The 18,982-nt window shown below is 38.6% G+C and overlaps 1 protein-coding gene across 2 annotated transcripts in view; it reads left to right on the plus strand.

The window, feature by feature from the left end:
* LOC127639688 (spectrin beta chain, non-erythrocytic 1-like) overlaps window positions 1-18,982 on the plus strand; it is an 81,368-nt gene that overhangs the window by 38,125 nt on the left and 24,261 nt on the right. For both annotated transcript variants that reach the window (XM_052121846.1, XM_052121854.1), the window contains exons 2-14: window positions 6,755-6,906; window positions 7,042-7,215; window positions 9,518-9,609; window positions 9,718-9,798; window positions 10,831-10,946; window positions 13,438-13,550; window positions 13,741-13,928; window positions 14,378-14,495; window positions 14,600-14,758; window positions 14,868-15,170; window positions 17,147-17,300; window positions 17,432-17,826; window positions 17,916-18,020. In XM_052121846.1, the coding sequence (XP_051977806.1) occupies window positions 6,755-6,906; window positions 7,042-7,215; window positions 9,518-9,609; window positions 9,718-9,798; window positions 10,831-10,946; window positions 13,438-13,550; window positions 13,741-13,928; window positions 14,378-14,495; window positions 14,600-14,758; window positions 14,868-15,170; window positions 17,147-17,300; window positions 17,432-17,826; window positions 17,916-18,020 (2,150 nt within the window). The remainder of the gene's footprint in view (window positions 1-6,754; window positions 6,907-7,041; window positions 7,216-9,517; window positions 9,610-9,717; window positions 9,799-10,830; window positions 10,947-13,437; window positions 13,551-13,740; window positions 13,929-14,377; window positions 14,496-14,599; window positions 14,759-14,867; window positions 15,171-17,146; window positions 17,301-17,431; window positions 17,827-17,915; window positions 18,021-18,982) is intronic.

Genomic DNA, 18,982 nt, shown 5'->3' on the forward strand with positions numbered 1-18,982 from the left:
AAAGCGGCAGAACAGGTTTCCTCGGCTGGTGGTGTGTGGAGAATTTTCCTGTACATGCTTGTGTGCGAGTGAGAGTTTGATCATATCTGTGAAGGTAAAAGGACCAAGCCCTATTCTGAAGAGAAGTGTACAGTTCTTTTGAGATCATCTGTCTGACTGTGGCTTTAGATCTTGTTTTACAGCCTCTGTACATATACATTTATGCATATAGCAGACGCTTTTATCCAAAGCGACTTACAGTGCACTTATTACAGTGACAATCCCCCCCAGAACAACATGAAGTTAAGTGCCTTGCTCAAGGGCACAATGGTGGTGGCCGTGGGGTTCGAACCAGCGACCTTCTGATTAACAGCCCTGTGCTTTAGCCACTACGCCACCACCACTCCAGTGGATATAAAGCCGATATTTCCAGTGATTTTCAGGAGTGAGCTTTATTTACATAATCATCAGCCAGGCGGAGGGAGACAAAGTGCGTATTTTTGTCTGCCAGTGAATGGTCGATAATCACTTGACCATCAGGACTCCCTGCTGAGTTAATGGTTACAGTAACAGGAAAAAAGGATCCAATATGACAAAAAAAAATCTTTCTGTCGCAAGGGTGGGCTTTTGAGTTCTCTTTAAGTGGCCAATGAGCTTCTTCTTTTACTGAAGAACTGACAAGGTTTCAAGCTTATCTGAGCGCTTTCATCTGCGATCGCACTCCATATCATCGATATACACTGCTTATCACAAATGCTGATTGGAATCCACAGTGATTCTGTCACCAAGCATTTTTCCACACTAAAATTACTAATAAAATCAGAAAGCAGAGGCACAACAGTCTGTTTTTTTTTTTAGACTATGAAAGGGGTGTGTGTGTGTGTGTGTGTGTGTGTGTGTGTGTGTGTGTGTGTGTGTGTGTGTGTGTGTGTGTGTGTGTGTGTGTGTGTGTGTCCGTCTGAGCATGCAGAGGGCGAGTTTCTTTCAGTAGTTTTCAATAGGTTTCTAATCTGTCCAGTCTAACTAGGATCAGGCCTCTACACAAACGCACTCCTTAATACTGGACTTTCAGATTTTTTACTCTTCAAGTACCTTTAATAATTTAATAATCAATCACTGTTGTACTTAGTCGTATGTCTATAGGTTTTGCCTGTGTTTCTAAATGTTTGCATGAGTTACATTTTGATCCAATACCAGGGTTGTGTCTAGAAGGGATCCGTCTCCTTTCAAGATTCTTGTGCATGTACATTCTGTTGATGCTTTCGCTGCTCTCGTGGGGATGCGAAGTAGCAAACCTCCTGGGTATTAATTATGTTTTGCAAAATAAAAGATTCTTTTTAAATAGTCATTCTTGATTGACAAATTCAAGCGCTCAATATTTGATATAATTAAAGGGATAATTCAGCTCTACATTTGCTACTATTTGTCATGAGATATTGTTGGCTTGTGGTAAAATACATCAATTGCCATCTCAAGTGCATATGGTTGCAGGTTCAAATTCACCCTTTTGTAACTTTTTTTATTTTAATAAACCAAGAGTGCATCCGCACATCTGTGAATGTGGGGAACACTTGTGTTTGCATATTTCTTTGCAAGTAGAATGAGTAGATGTGCACACAGATGTGCAAAGAGAACATTACATCTCTATGCCACTGATTACAGCCAATGAGCACTCATCACATCATTCAAAATAACACATTATAGCGACCTATCACCACTTATTTTATCACACACAAATTAAATGTAAACTCCTGCTCAAGAATTGGCAGTGTTTCCAAACCCCTTTGCACATGATGGTGAAAGTACCATCCACCCAGCCACCCAATTTAAAGTTGTATGTGCCTTGACACAAACATCTGTCAAAACATTACTGTACCCTAGAAACGTGGGATGCTAAATTAAATTTCAAGAAGACAAAAGGCTTTTTTATAAGTTATGCATGCCAGGTCTAATCATCATTGCAAGACTCTTAAAGGGGTCATGACATGGGTTTTTATATTGTATTATTATGTTACCTTAGGTGCAATTATAGTATTAATATATTTTTTTAAGAAAAACTTTTAAAATCTAGTGATTTATGACCTTTTCCCACCCTGTTTCTCATCCTCTGATTCAAACAGTCTGTTTTTGGGGCGTTTTCCATTTAAGACTTCAGTGTTAACGCCCACTGTTATGATTGGCTAACGTCAGTGCCTATGTATCAATTATTGACGCCCCAGCCAGAACAATATGCAAGTAAACTAAGTAAAAACACTGTGATTATTCATAATGAATGAAATTGCGCTTTAAAAAGTAGTTTAAAGTTTAAAATAGATTACTTACAGTTTGCGTCGTCGTTGTTCCCAGAATAGTCGGCACGGACTTATCTTTGAGCAACAGTTTTCTGGCAAAGCCAGCATCATATTGAGATTTGTTCTCAAAACAGTCATCCTTAAAATGTACAGAACAAGCGCTTAAGTTAACACTGCCGTGACTGGGACGTCCGCAAAAAATAAACTGCATCCATTTTTCCCTGACGTCTGGATCTTTCGGCAGCTTATTCAGAGGTTTTGTTTGACCACAGCCAGGAACAGCACATCTGTGTGGCATCGTAATTTTCCTGTGCACAAGTAGTCTCTGTCAGAGCTCGCTGTCCATCGACTGAACACTTGTGAGGCGTACGGCGATACTGAAATGAGCGTAGTTGTCTTGGCGCTTAAAGCGTAGTTATCTTGTGCTGGAGGCGGTCATATGCAAACGCTGGTACGTCACTTCTAACCGTCACGTCACTTCTAACCATGAATCCAGAACGAGCTGTATTTTGAGCTTGATTAAATAAATGGTTCGTTTAGAATGGGGAGGACGTCTTAAAATATTAAACTTGCAGGACGTTTTAATGATACAAAGACCTCTTATATACCAAAAGATCAAGGCAAATTTGGTTTCTCATGTCAAGACCCCTTTAATAATAATAATAACAATAATAATAATAATAATAAATATTGTTATCATTCTCTAGAAAAAGCTATTTGAAAAGGTAACAAAGACCATAACAGCAACCAAGACATACAACTTGAACTTTCTTACATTACTGCAATTGAATAGGATTAACATCACCAGTTGTACCAGTTGTACAAACAACACAACAAAAAGGACAGAACTTGATACAGTGCTACACAAACAACTGCATTCATCAACTCGACTTAATACTTTAAGAGACGTATTTAATGCTCTCCATCATTAATAAGCTGAAAGGCAAGGGGCGAAAGCATTAACAGAGTGTTCATGCACGAAAATCCTGATGTGAGACTAGACATGGCCCAAAAGCAGGTGTAATAGCCAGCTCTGTGTGTGTGTGTGTGTGTGTGTGTGTGTATGTGTGTGTGTGAGTGTGTGAGAAAAAGAAAAGATCTGGGACCAGATGGCTCTAATGCTGACCTTGTGTTGCTTCTTGCTCTTCTTGTGTTATTTGGCGTGTCTATTTCAGTGTTTAGACTTTAGAGCAGTTTTTGTTTTTTATGGCTGAGTCGTGTTGAGCTAAATTTTTCTGCAATTTTCAGCAATTTAATTAGCATGCTTCATTTAGACTTGTTACAGTAATTATCTCGTATTAGTGCATGCTACGCAACATGCCACTCTCTCTCTTTGTCCCACTCTGTCTTTCTGAATATAGGTGGTATATAAGTTGGAGAATGTAATAGTGTTTGTGATAAACAGCTTGCTGTTCCTCTGTAAAGGTCAAGCAGATGACAGCAGTGGGCTGAGCCTCTTACTGACCAGCCCCATATGCTTTCACAGAGTATGGCAACACTAATACTTCATTCGAGAAACACAGTCTCCTTTGCGCATTAGACAATCATCTGTCAACATTCACATCGAGCATTCTTGCTTTCATTCCATTTATCGTGTTCTTTTCCTATTCACAGTCCTGCAATTTTAGTCTTCCTTTTTGCCTGTCTCCCTGTATCGTTCATTGTTTTAGGCTATGGTCAGATAAATATTTTTTCTTTAAACAGGATGCTTTATCACGTTACACAGCTCTTGCTCCACTGTTCTGTGAAGTTCCGCCTCTCCTCTCAAATAACTGGCTGGTTTGAGTGAAGTCTGCTCTGATTAATGTAGGCAGTAATCAGTCAAAGCTATCAGTGCTCTGTGGTAATTGAGTTGCTTTAATAGAGTTTAGAGTTACATTCAGTCCTCGTCCACCGCACAAATTTGTGATCGTTAATTTTACGATGAGTTGTAAAATGTGTTACTGTCGTGATATTTAGCGGTTAAATTTGTCTTGTTGGTTCTGCCTGGAAGTAATATAATAAGGGTCATAATTTTTATCAACATAATTCGTTTTTTGTTTGTTTGTTTATGTCATTTTTGAGATTCAGTTGCAGTCTTTGCTGCTTATTAATTTTGTTGTACACGGATGTGTGCATTTATGTGTGTCTTAATTGGTACTTGTAGTGTGTGAAGAAGGCATTATTATCTGTACTAATTAGAGGTCGACCGATATTGTTTTTTTCAGGCCGATGCCGATATTTTGAAATCCGGGTCGGCCGATGGCCAATTAATGCAGCCGATTTATTTTGGCCGATATTTGGCCGATATGTGCTTGTTTTTAACCTCTTATTTGAACCTTTTATTTGTAAGATAAAATGTAACACAAATAATTACTTAAGATAGACAACACTTCTCAACAAATACATTTATTGAACACTTGATACTTAAATTAAAAATGTATAATGTAAAAACATATTGTATAAATAATGTATAACAAATATATTAAATAAACAAAGCAGGTGTTACGAACTGCTCCGAGACAGGAAGGTTTGAGATCCAAATGCAGCTTTAATTAAGGGGCAATCCAGACACGTAATCCAATATTCAGAGCATCCGAGAGAAGCACAGGCATAACTAGGGATGGGTATCGTTAAGGTTTTAATGGTATTACTACTCTTACCGATACTGCTTATTGATCCGGTACTTTAACTGTATTCTTAATGGTTCTATTTGTTATAATATATATATAACAAATATAAATGTTATATAGGCACAGTGATTTAATTTCAGGAAGGTCTACTAACATTACTGTTCAGGTGTGGTCTAAAAAGAAATCTAATAAAGTGATCAATTGTAAAATAACACTGCATAGTTTATCATAGATAGATTAATGCTTATTAATGCAGAAGTTATTCATTCAAGAGCTGTAAGTGATTTTCTCTTTGCCTTTTGTTGTTTGATTCGCAGTAATGGCTCAATCGTCAGCATGTTTATTAGGATGCTTCCCCTTTAAGACCGAGTTCAGATCTAATAGACTCCTGATGCAGCATATTTTCTCCCAACTATTTCCATAACTATGTCCATTTAAGACATAAACTGTGTTTAAGTGAATCTCCAAGCCGGTCGTTTTGACATATTTTTGTGTATAGTTGATCGTTTAGACGCACGCGCACATGAAACCCAAAGTAGCCTATACTTTGCTTGTCTCGTTGTGGTCTGTTTCGGAGCACACACCGCCTTGGAACGGTCTCTCTTGCGCTCTTTTTATTATTAAACGCGTCCCGCAATTTAGCAACAGTAGCTAGACTGCATTTTACAACAATCACCGATCGTGCTGATTCTGACGTTAAGTTTGAGTTTTAGGGAGAAATGTCAGTGCACCGCTGTGAAGGGAAGGAAGTTGTGCTAGACAGAATGTGGCTTATGTATAAATATTCTTTTTATAATCTTTGGAAGGTGAAATATAAAATAAAATCAGACTAATATCACAGATCTAAACCAGGCTACGTTTGAATGTTTAGTTCTGTCACTCATTTAGCTGAGCTCGTGTTATGCTCGCTGTGCGCGAGAGCTCTCGCTCTTTCTCTCTCTCTCTCTCTCTCTCTCTCTCTCTCTCTCTCTCTCTGACTGCGAATAGCTAAATTGCATCACAGACAAATGGTTTCATAGAATTATTATACATAGAAATGGCTGGCGAGATAAAATAACTTCCTCTTTATAGCAATAATATATGTGTTTTCTTAATTTCTCCAGTACTGACAGCAGTACCGATAACGTCCGAGCTTACCAAAGCCAGTCCTTCAATAGCCTATAGTGCGTTGGTATCTTTTTTATTACTTATTTCTCTGCATTGAGTGACAACCCTCTCAAATATAAGACACACAAACGGAACAAATAAAAGTCTCAGATTCACTGTCTGTAATTGCTAAATTCTTGCTTACTTATTGTGACATGATAGCAACCCTTCTGCTGTGATAATGCAACTTCAACTACGCTATCAATATCCAAAGTAGCCGAATGTCATGTCGTGTTTTTTCTCGAAGTTGGCAGTAAAATATCAAAAGTTTTTAATTAAATATAAAGAAGTTATACAAATTTAATCCTTACTGTTTTCTCCAAGGAACTTAGCTCCTTCCTTAGGCACTGGATGAGGTCTGCTCACTCTGCTGGAAAATGACTCTAGGGGCAGCGTGCGTCGAACACGTGTTCCACAACAACACCACGTGTTCCACAACAACACTAGGCTGCCCACAGATGCGCCTGCCTAATAATCGGCTTGATATACTTGGATATTGGCCGATGCCGATTATGTAAAAAATGCAAAAAATCGGCCGATTAATCGGTCGACCTCTAGTACTAATATGTGTGACCTGCAAGATTTCTGTAAATGTCCTTTTTTGTAACCGTTGTTTTATGAGTCGATACAAATTTTTCTGTGCACACACACACACACACACACATCTTCAAAAATACTGTATTTATTTATGTTGTTTGACCTCCAAACCTCCTTTTTCTCTTCCAGATGAGAGAGAAGCAGTGCAGAAGAAGACCTTCACTAAATGGGTGAACTCTCACCTGAGCCGTGTCACTTGTAGGATCGGAGACCTGTACACCGACCTCCGCGATGGGCGCATGCTTATCCGGCTGCTGGAGGTTCTCTCTGGGGAACAACTGGTCAGCATCCATCCATCCATCCCCTCCTTCCCTCACTCCCTCCCTCTATCCATCCATCCATTCCTCCATCAATTCCTCCCTCCCTGACTTTGCCTATCCATGCACTTGCTTAATTCCTCACACTCTCTCCCTCAGCCAAAGCCCACCAAGGGCCGTATGCGCATCCACTGTCTGGAGAATGTTGACAAGGCTTTGCAGTTCCTGAAAGAACAGAAGGTTCATCTGGAGAACATGGGGTCTCATGACATTGTTGATGGAAACCACCGTCTCACACTTGGTCTCATCTGGACCATAATCCTTCGTTTCCAGGTAGGGTATACTATGAAGGAGGGTGTGGCCACTGCTAGAGGTGAAAGAGATGGAGAGAGGGACAAGTAGAAATAGTGATTCTGTTGTGAAGAATTTTATAAGGCTGTGCAGAGAAACAGGGTTCAAAGAAACGACTGCTGAATTACTGTTATTGATGAGGAAGGCTGAGGTCATAGTTGGAAACTCTGATTAAACCAAATTACTAAAACTAAATCTAATCTCAGTCATATGTCAGTGCATGGTTTTAGTTTGATATTATAGTGTGCTGTCCAATATAATCCTAACTTTGGAATTTAAATCAGATCTACATGAACATACATGCATAGGCATAAAAGGTCTTTTTATTCAGAGTATATTATTATCTGCTTCATCTTGATGAGATCTTTTGTCTCATCCCTCATCCCAGTTTTGTTCTTTTTGTTTGTTTTCCAAGCAGCTCTATCAGTCTATCTATTCATCACAGTTCTAATTAGCATGTTATTGTGTATGGCTTCATTGCCCTTTTAAAAGGCTTGTATAAAAACATTTATCTGCTCAAAAGTCACTCAATTGAAACATGTTAATTATCAAATCCCAATGATACAGGCTACTTTTTGTGAGTGCTTCCGATTAGTTTGAGATTATTGTGATATACGTTTTATTACATTGCTGAAATAACAGAATTAAAGATTGAACGACTGAACTGTTTTGCATTCTTTGCTGAAATAATCCAATTAGATGATAAATAATTGTACTGATATACTCTGGAATGGATCAAGATTACTTCATTAATTGAGCTTGCCAGTGTTATTTTCTCTGTGAAAGTGCATGTGATTGGGGTTATTCTGGTCATGGGATGCCTGGTTTAAGATTTCTCTCCGCAAGAGGTCTCCTTTATTGTGCCAAAGATCTTTAGGCTGTAGATAGCTCTGTGTATAGCTTTACATGAGTAAACAGGAGCATGCTAATTTTTGCAGCAAGGAAATTTAACTACTATTTTTTTTCTTTTTTTTCTTCTGCAATATTATAAACTCAGCAAAAAAAAGAAATGTCCTCTCACTTCCAACTGCTTTTATTTTCAGCAAACTTATCTCGTGTAAATATTTGTATGAACTGAACAAGTTTCACAGACATGTGACTAACAGAAATGGAATAATGTGTCCCCGAACAAAGGGGGGTCAAAATCAAAAGTAACAGTCAGTGTGGCCACCAGCTGCATTAAGTACTGCAGTGCATATGTGGGTTTGTGACAATAGGCAACATTGTTGTTGCTGGTGATGTCTGGTAAGGACCAGCAGTGCCGTCTTAGGTGTCTCACAGTATGGACATTGCAATTTATTGCCCTGGCCACATCTGCAGTCCTCATGCCTCCATGCAGCATGCCTAAGGCACGTTCACGCAGATGAGCAGGGACCCAGGGCAACTTTCTTTGGTGTTTTTCTGAGTCAGTAGAAAGGTCTCTCTAGTGTCCTAAGTTTTTATAACTGACCTTAATTGTCTACCATCTGTAAGCTGTTAGTATCTTAACGACCGTTCCACAGGTGCATGTTCATTAATTGTTTATCGTTTATTGAACAACCATGTAAAACATTGTTTAAACCAGGGGTGCCCACACTTTTTTGTGTGATGATCTACTTTTAAATGACCCACTCAATAAGATCTACCAACTACAAAAACACAGTTTAATTTAAAATAAGAAAATGCTTGTTGGGACTACTGCATGTATCCCTACATGGAATTAATCTTCTAATTAATAAAAAAATATATAATAATGTTTAATGTTGATATCATTTAGTTTTAAAACTAAACCCAAAACACCTACAGCACCATAGATTACAATAGCCAGGGCATTTATTATTCTTATAACGAGTAAATATTGACCAGGCGAGGTTTTGTTTATTCAGTTGCCATGACAACTAGGTTTGCACATACGCGCCTTCCAAGGACTGGTAGATCGTGATCGACGTATTGTGCACCCCTGGTTTAAATCATTTACAATAAAGATCTGTAAAGTTACTTGGAATTTTACACAAATATCTTTAAAATACAGTGTCCTAAAATGGGATGTTTCTTTTTTATTTGGCATGCAGTTAATTGTTTTATTTTATAAGTACTATTTCTTAAACACAATATGGAAATGTTTATTCAAGACTGGTGGAAAATGATATGATTGGTAGTGAAAAGCTTCATTGATCAAGTGGTTGAAATTGTTTGGGTTAAATCACTCTCAAATCATACAAACTTCCTGTAAGAGGTAAAGATTTGGTGTGTAGACATCCACGTCAGTTTACATTGTTGTTTTATGTTTTGCCGTATTGAACAGATCCAAGACATTAGCGTTGAGACGGAGGACAACAAGGAGAAGAAATCAGCCAAAGATGCTCTGCTGCTATGGTGTCAGATGAAGACTGCAGGGTAAGAGAGGAGGAGAATGAAAGAGTGGAGTAGAATGAGTACATGAATGAATATAATGTCTCCGTTCTACTAGTGCTTTTGTAATAATAAACCCTGCTCTCTCTCCAGGTACCCGAATGTCAACGTCCACAACTTCACCACCAGCTGGAGAGATGGTCTAGCGTTCAACGCCATTGTGCACAAACACAGGTATTGATTTGAGCACTCACAACACACAAGTGCACCGGTACAAGGCCTTTGTTCTCAAACATGACAGGCTTTGATAACTACGATTTCACTAGACCTTCATTCTTTAGCATGTTCCCACACATAGAGAGAGGCCTGCAGGGGTTTCATCCACCAGCTGCATTCTAGAAATGTATGCAATCTTGGTCCGTAATGGTTTGAGATCCTTTTACTCTAAAACTACATGTTCCAAAGACATGTAAAGTGTAAAAAAGTGTTTCAAAATTTGTGGCACAAAAAATTGCGTGCCAAATTGCTATGAACTCCAGACAGAATCCGAAATATTTTACTGTGATCATCTTTTAGAGTTTAGGTTACTTTTCAAATGGTGATTAGGTATTCAATTAAGTATCCAGAATTTTTCAGATATCACAAATTTAGATTCTGTGTAAATATTAAACTTTTTTGAGTGTAGTTTATAATATTATATCATATAGTCACACCAGACTTATAGTCAACAGACCATCATTTCGATAATTTCGCCACAACACTAGTTCTCTAAATCTGTAACACACTGAGGTAAAAGTGTTTTCTATATTGCATGATTTATACATTTGACGTGACATTTTTTTTCTTTTGTCGATTAAATTATTGCATTATGAACTAGAAGGGCCCTGTAAGATCGCCTGCTCTGCCCCTCATCTGTCCCACCAGCCTCTTGTTTTTGCTTATTTTTTCTCTCAGCTGTCTTCCAGCACCTTTGTTCTTTCTGTTCACTCAATTTTTTTTTCATGCAGAGGAGAAGAAAAAAAAAAGTTGAATAAAGTTGGCCTAAATAGGGAGAGAATAAATTCCCCTCTAGCCCTCTTTATCTCTTTCCTAATGGAGTGATTAAGTGCTTCCCTCTGTTGTTGGAGAAGTGCACTGCAGAGTTATGTAATCTTATGATGGCAAACTGAAATGTTCTCATAGCAAAGTGTTTTATGGCATCTAAACTGCCATACAACTGCCGTACAATTGTTTTATCTATTCTTGATTTCACTCTCTTTCTCTTAGGTCAGACTTGATTGACTTTGATAATCTGAAGAGGTCTAATGCGCACTATAACCTGCAGAATGCCTTTAACGTGGCCGAAAAGGAGTTGGGTCTTACCAAGCTACTAGACCCAGAGGGTGAGATACAGACCTTTGCATCTATAGCAAATACATATAATCACATTTGAACTATACACACAAGAATAGCTCACTGACTCCCTGTACATTGAAATAAATAAAGTACATAAAGAGATCTGCCTCCAGATGGTTAGTACACACTATACAACAATACGCACACTAAATCTTTGGGTGGAAGGTATCCATGAAGCAGAATTCTTTATGTAATTCAATATGTAAATCAGTCATTAAATTACACAGATTAACTGTCACAAAACCTTAAGTACACTTGGCACAGCAGCAGTTCTCAGTTCATTTTGAGTTGGTTAGTCATGATGACTTGCCATTCAGTAAGTCCGTGTCAGTCAGATGTTTAAGGATTCAACCAGTAATTTGTTGTAATAATTCTGATAACGAGTCTTTTTGATGGATTAATTTAAAGAACCTGCCAGTAAGAGTCAAACATTTGTGATTCTGACTACACTGGTCATGCTGTATGTTTGTTTTTGTGTGCACCACCACTGAATAGCTGTGATGTTATCACAGATCAAGAGAGAAAATATGCCTAATGAAGAGACTGAAAGATGAACTTAAAGGGATAGTTCACTCAAAAATGAAAATTCTCTCATCATTTGCTCACTCTCGTGCCATCCCAGGTGTGTATGACTTTATTTTTTCTGCAGAACGCAAATGAAGAATTTTTGGTAAAATATCTCAGCTCTGTAGGTCCTCACAATGCAAGTGAATGGGTGCCAACATTTTGAAGCTCCAAAATGCACATAAAGACAGCATAAAATTAAACCAGAATATTGAAGTGGTTAAATCCATATCTACTGAAGCATTATGATTGGTGTGTTCGTGAGAAACAGTTCAATATATAAGACTTGTTTTTGGTGATTTGCATTTTTTATGCATATCGCCCCCTACTGGACAGTCGGCATGAAATGAAAATTCACTCTATATATTTTCTAAATCAGGGGTCGGCAAACTATGGCACATGCGCCAACGTTGGCACGCAGAGGGGTAATCACTGGCACGCCAGCAACAGTGAGAGAGGAGTAGGCTATTTTTTTTTTTTTTTTTTTTTTATGAAATTCCGCACCTGCATTCCAATCTACAGCTTGATGTAATCATTCCTCTTGATCACACAAAATGTTTTCATGAGCTGAAATGGGAGACTAAACAAAATGTTAAAATGTGAGTAGACTGCAGTATACCCAACAGATTTATGCAGCATGTGCAAGCCATTCGCACATCACGAGCCGGCAGCGCTAAACGTTCGCTTAATCACGCAAGTAAATGAACATGCTTTGCTTCGGTCAGGCTGTGCGGATGACAGCCTACATTCCGTATTTAATTTGTTTCTTAATGCTTTTAGAACAACACGTGGTGGAAAACACCACCATAAATCCTTGAGATTTCCAACCCAGCATACAGGTACACCCTCCTCAAACCATGGTCATACTCAAAATTACAGTTAATAGGATTTCGAAATAAAGTTTTAGGATTTTGTAGGTGTGATTCGCTGAAAATGACTAAACAGTTATTTGTCTTGTGATGTGCGATTGGCAGTACGCAGCGCGAGTCTCCTCACTCTTTAATAGTGTTTAGTTTCCCATTCATCTGATGAAAACACGCTGCGTGATCATGAGGATTACATCAAGATGTAGATTGAATGCCGGTGCTAAAAACTTCATACAAGTAAAATAGCCTTCTCCACTCTTGCTGTTGATTGCTTGCTAGTAATAACCCCTCTGTGTGATTTTGAAAATGTAGAATGACATAATATAAGAATTGTTTAAGATTACACAAAATTTTGTGATCAGTAATCAAATTAGCAAATTTGTAACATTAACTAACTAATTTAGTTGCTGACAAAAGTACAGGTTTTCTTTCATTAAAGCATTTAAGATGCTCTGAAAATTCACATGCAGGATCATGATTATATCATAATCATCGGGTCTTCACTCAAACTGTTACGCTGATAATATAATTTGTAATAAAATAAAATAAAATAAAATATTAAATTAGAAAAATCCATTCTACTATGCAATGCCAATATTTTCACAATCCAATTAACTACCAATGGATAAACTCAAATCCCGCCCTACATTTTGTTCTTGTTCAGTAAGCTGTTTAACTTAGAAATATGTCACAATACGGAAGTAAAAAAAATATTTATCTGTTTCTCACACCTATCATACCACTTCAGAAGATATCGATTTAACCACTGGAGTGTTATAGATTACTTTTATGCTGACTTTATGTGCATTTTGGAGCTTTAAAATTTTGGCACCCATTCATTTGCACTGAATGGAGCAACAGAGCTGAAATATTCTTCTAAAAAAATGTGTTTGTGTTCTGCAGAATAAAGAAAGTCATACACACCTGGGCTGGCATGAGTAGGAGTAAATGATGAGAAAATCTTCATTTTTTGGTGAACTATCCCTTTGAATTAAGGCCATTATTTAGCTCACTGACACCTTTTATCTGCAAATCTCTTTCTTTCTAGATGTGAATGTTGACCAGCCTGATGAGAAATCCATCATCACATATGTGGCCACATACTACCACTACTTCAGCAAAATGAAGGCACTCGCTGTAGAGGGGAAGAGAGTTGGCAAGGTGGGTGGAGAGATAAAACAACTTCATTCAATAACAACAACTCTTATGTATTATTGAAGTTAATCCACCCTTATGTTTACAATGGTAAAACCATATCCTGAGGTGTTTCAATAAGTGATGGTAGCTATGAATATGGGTTATTAGTCTTTAAAGTAAATGCAACTATATTTGACCGTTTCTGTTTTTTTAGGTGCTAGACTATGCTATCGAGGCTGATCAGCTGATCGAGAAATACGAGACTCTGGCCTCAGAGTTGCTGCAGTGGATTGAACAGACTATTGTTACCCTGAATGACCGCCAGCTCGCTAACTCACTCAGTGGGGTTCAGAACCAGTTACAGGCCTTCAACACCTATCGCACCGTAGAGAAACCACCTAAGTGAGCACATGTCCAAAAATCCACAACTGTAAAAGCAGGGTTCCCATGGCCAAGGAAAACCTGGAAATATCAGAAAATTGTGTTTTCAGGTCATATGTAAATGAAACCAAGTCATTAAAATTTCTTTAGTGACTATATATTTTTCTTGGTATTGCTCTGATCTTAAATATTGTATCTGCTAGATATTGATTTTGTATAGACCAAAACTTGTTTGCAAGCCATTTGTGTGAAAATCATTCTTTTAAAGCAGTTCTTTTTAATGATTCGGTCCACCAGGTTCACAAATCAATGACTTTGAATTAGCAAATTGTTCTAAATCACAATGATTTCAAAAATGGAAAGCTCATTGGTCAAAAGTGTGGGAACCCTGTAAAAGCATATTTTAAAGGTTAGTTTACTGAGTACAGACTGAGTACTGAGTATAGACTTCACTCCTGTGTGTATGGCAGGTTCACTGAAAAGGGAAATTTGGAGGTTTTGCTCTTCACCATTCAAAGTAAAATGAGAGCAAACAATCAGAAAGTCTACATTCCAAGAGAAGGCAAACTCATCTCTGACATCAACAAGGTATATACACAACAAATATTCCTCTAGATGTGAAACAGCACCAAGCATAGCTGGTGTTTTCTCATGTTATTGATGGCTGTTTATGTTTTTGCTTGGCTGAGCAGGCATGGGAGAGGTTGGAGAAAGCAGAACATGAAAGGGAGTTGGCACTGAGAAATGAGCTGATTCGTCAGGAGAAGTTGGAGATGTTGGCCGCACGCTTTGACCGCAAAGCAGCCATGAGAGAGACCTGGCTTAGCGAAAACCAACGGCTAGTGTCACAGGTGAGGGAAAGAAAAAAGGTAGAGGAAATGTAGTATCGTAATATCATTTATGTTTTAGTATGATGTTAAAGCATAATTCATCTTCCACTTCCATTCTTTGCCCCCGTAGGACAATTTTGGTGTTGATCTGGGCGCTGTGGAAGCAGCCACTCGGAAACACGAGGCCATCGAGACAGACATTGAGGCGTACGGTGAGCGTGTGGCTGCTGTAGAAGCCGTTGCTCGAGAACTAGAAGCAGAGGAATATCATGAAGTACGGCGCATACTGGCACGGAGGGATAATGTGCTCAGGCTGTGGGAGTATCTGAAGGAACTACTTGCTTCACGGCGAGAGAGGTTGATGGCACACGGAGACCTGCAGCGCCTCCTGCAGGAGATGAAATACATCATGGACTGGATGGAAGATATGAAGGTACTTACTCAGACAGACCAATATTCTTCTTTACTTCCACAATGCGATATGGAAGTGTTTCTTGAGAAGTGTATACTGTATTGCAGATTCAGTGTCACAGTTGGGGCGGCTCGGTGGTTAGCACCATCGCCTCACAGCACGAAGGTCCCAGGTTCGAATCACGACTCAACTGGGCCTTTCTGTTTGGAGTTTGCATGTTCACGTGGGTTCCCTCCTAGTGCTCCAGTTTCCACCACAAGTCCAAAAACATGCAGGTTAAGTTAATTGGAGACTCTAAATTGCCCGGATGATTGAGAGTCCCCCAGCCACTAGGGATTGCGTCAGGAAGGGCATCCGACATAAAACCTGTGCCAAGTCAAATATGCAGATCACGCTGTTGATGCACAGAGTTTGCTGAGTGACTCCAGCCAGGTCTCCTAAGCAACCAAATTGGCCAGTTGCTAGGGACGGTAGAGTCACATGGGGTAACCTCCTCGTGGTCGCGATTAGTGGTTCTCGCTCTCAATGGGCACACGGTAAGTTGTGCGTGGAGAGTAGCATGAGCCTACAAGTGCTGTGAGTCTCCACGGTGTCATGCACAACGAGCCATGTGATAAGATGTGGATTGACTGTCTCAGAAGCAGAGGCAACTGAGACTTGTCCTCCGCCACCCGGCTTGAGGTGAGTAACCGTGCCACCACGAGGACTTGGTAAGCAGTGGGAATTGGGCATTCCAAATTGGGGAGAAAAAGGGGGAGAAACATTTCCTGAAGGAATTGCCAGTGTTTTGCAACCTGTGTTTATTAAAGTTTTTGGTAAGCTTATTTCTGTGTCTTTGTCTTGTATCTTGACAAATTTGCCATTGTCAAGATACATAACACGTGTTCGGTTTTCAGTCGGCTGAATTCATGAATACAAGAATCAACATAAAGTCACTGTGTGGTTTAAAGATGACTAATATATATATATGCAGAGGAAATGACTAATCAAAATTCAATATGCAAATATATGTAAGAAAGAAGACCAGTCACAATTCAGGATGTAAACATAACGATGGTGCCATCTCTGTTGGTAACATTTTGAATGCTGCACATTTTATCAGTTTATGCCGATAGGAGTTTTTCACACTTTAATCTACCTTAAATTCTTAATTCTTTATTCTTTATTTCTTAAAGGAATGATCTTAGTTCATTACAAGTTAAGCTCAATCTACAGAATTTGTGGCATAATATTGATTACCACAAAAATTCATTTTGACTTGCCCCTCGTTTTCTTAAAAATAAAAAGCAAACATCTGGGTTCCAGTGAGGCTCTTACAATAGAAGTGAATGGGGGCAATTTTTGAACATTAAAATCCGAACTTTTTTAAAAGTATAGCCACAAGACATAAACAGTGTGCATGTAAACATGATTTTAGTGTGATGAAAATCACTTGCTAACCTTTTCTGTGTAAAGTTAGAGCCATTTTTACAGCTTCATTGCCATGATGATGTAATGTCAATAAACCATAAAGTGACTATAAAAATTACAATTTAAACAACTTTACAAAATAATACATGAGCTTTAAAAAAAAAATTCATGCAAGTGCTTTTATAAAATTATAAGCTTCACATATCTGTTTAAACCCTCCAAAAATGAACCACATTCACTTCCATTTTGTGTCTCTCTATAATCCAGATTTTTGCATTTTTTAAATAAAAGGAGGGACGAGTCGAAATAAATTTTTGTGGTAATCAACATTAAGTCACAAATGCTGTCGATTGAGCTTAACTTGTACTGAACCTGGAATATTCCTTTAAAAAGTACAAAGTTTACAAAAAATAGCGCATTCATAGCTGAAATTATCTACAAAACAAAGGTTAACATTAAGCAGTCAGAATGTAAAAGCAGTGATGCCTTGCTAGCAATGTAAAAAGTGGGTGATGTAAACATCTCTTAGATGAGTCTCTTGAAAGGATTTTTTGTTAAGACATTTTTGTGTGTGTGAATGTGTTCAGAGTCGTCTGCAATCTCTGGACAGTGGGAAACACCTTCATGACGTACAGGATTTACTGCAAAAACACACTCTTGTGGAAGCTGATATATCAGCACAGGCTGAAAGAGTGAAAGCCGTGCAGGCTTCTGCCAAGAGATTTACGTCAAACGAACAGAGTGAGTATACAACCCCACACACATGCTCATCATGAGATTAACTGTAACAAAAATGGTACTAATTTTATATTTATATATTTTATTTTATGTATTTATTTTTTTCTCTATTTATTTGTGTTCACTTTCTCTAGACTATAAGCCCTGTGACCCGGCGTTGGTTGAGGAGAAGGTGGATCTACTGGGCCAAGCATATGGGGAATTGGGCAAGCTGGCAGCGGAACGAAGAGCTTGTCTGGATGACTCACGTAGGCTGTGGCAGTTCCTGTGGGAGCTGGGAGAGGAGGCAGCTTGGATCAGAGAGCAGGAGCAGATCCTATCCGGAGGAGACTATGGAAAGGACCTGAGCTCCGCTCTTCACCTCCTCTTTAAACACGAGGCCTTTCGAGATGAGATGGCAGCCCGGTATGGCCCTCTGGGGAACAGCATTGCTGGGGGAGAGGCTCTGGTAAAGGAAGGGCACTTTGGAGCACCTGAGGTGACTGAGCGAATTATGGACGTGAAAGCACAGTGGGAACACCTGGAGGAGGTAAAGAACCAGAGGAAGACTTGAACGCAATGATTAAACTGCAGTATTAAAACAAAAGCATAGTCACCGTTTAAACTCTCTTTCTGCAGGTCTCTAAGTTGTGTGAGCAGAGGCTACAAGAATCTGTAGCTTTTCATCAGTTTCAGGCAGATGCAAATGACATGGAGGCCTGGATACAGGAAACACTAAGACTGGTAACTCCGATTTCTCCCATTATGTGTTAGAATCTATTGTACAACTCTTCTTTGCTGAACTCTGCTCATGTCAACTTAATTTCATGATACTTACCTGTACACTCATCTTGGCAACTTTACTACCATAGATGTCTGACTTCTAACTTCAATTCAACTTTTCAGGAATAGTTCACCCAAAAATAAAAATTCTCTCATCATTTACTCCATGCCATCCCAGATGTGTATGACTTTTATGTGTATGACTTATATATTTAAACACAAATGTTTAGAAGATTTTTTTTAGCTCTGTAGGCTCATACAATGCAGGAGAATAGTTTCCAGGATTTTGAAGTTCCAAAAAGCACATGAAGACAGCATAAAAGTAATCCATATGACTCCAGTGGTTAAATCCATCATCCTCAGAAGTGATATGATAGGTGTGAATGAGAAACAGATCAATATAAGTGTTTTTTTACTATAAATATCCACTTTAACTTCCACTTCCACATTCTTCTTCTTTTGTTGATTCTCACTCTTTGTGCATATCGCCACCTACTGGCCAGGGCTGGTCAAAGGTGGAGATTTATAGTAAAAAAGGACATAATATACTGTTCTGTTTCTCACCCACACCTATTATATCGCCTCTGAAGGCATGGATTAAACCACTGGAGTTATATGGATTATTTTTTGATGCCTTTATGTGCTTTTTGGTGCTTTAAAACATTCTTGCATTGAATGGACCCGAGATGACATATTCTTGTGAAAAATCTTTGTGCAGAAGAAAGAATGTCATACTCATCTGGGATGGCATGAGTGGTGAGTAAATGATGAGAGATTTTTCATTTTTTGGTGAACTATTCTGTTTTAGTCTTCTTTTAACAAAGACACTGTCAGTATACTCTCCAGAAAGAGTTAAACAGCCTGTAAGAATATACACTGTTTTATTGACTATTTGATACTACTGGATTGTGAATTCAGCTTTG

The sequence above is a fragment of the Xyrauchen texanus genome, chromosome 4 (genome assembly GCF_025860055.1).
Source record: "Xyrauchen texanus isolate HMW12.3.18 chromosome 4, RBS_HiC_50CHRs, whole genome shotgun sequence".
Taxonomy (NCBI): Eukaryota; Metazoa; Chordata; class Actinopteri; order Cypriniformes; family Catostomidae; genus Xyrauchen; species Xyrauchen texanus.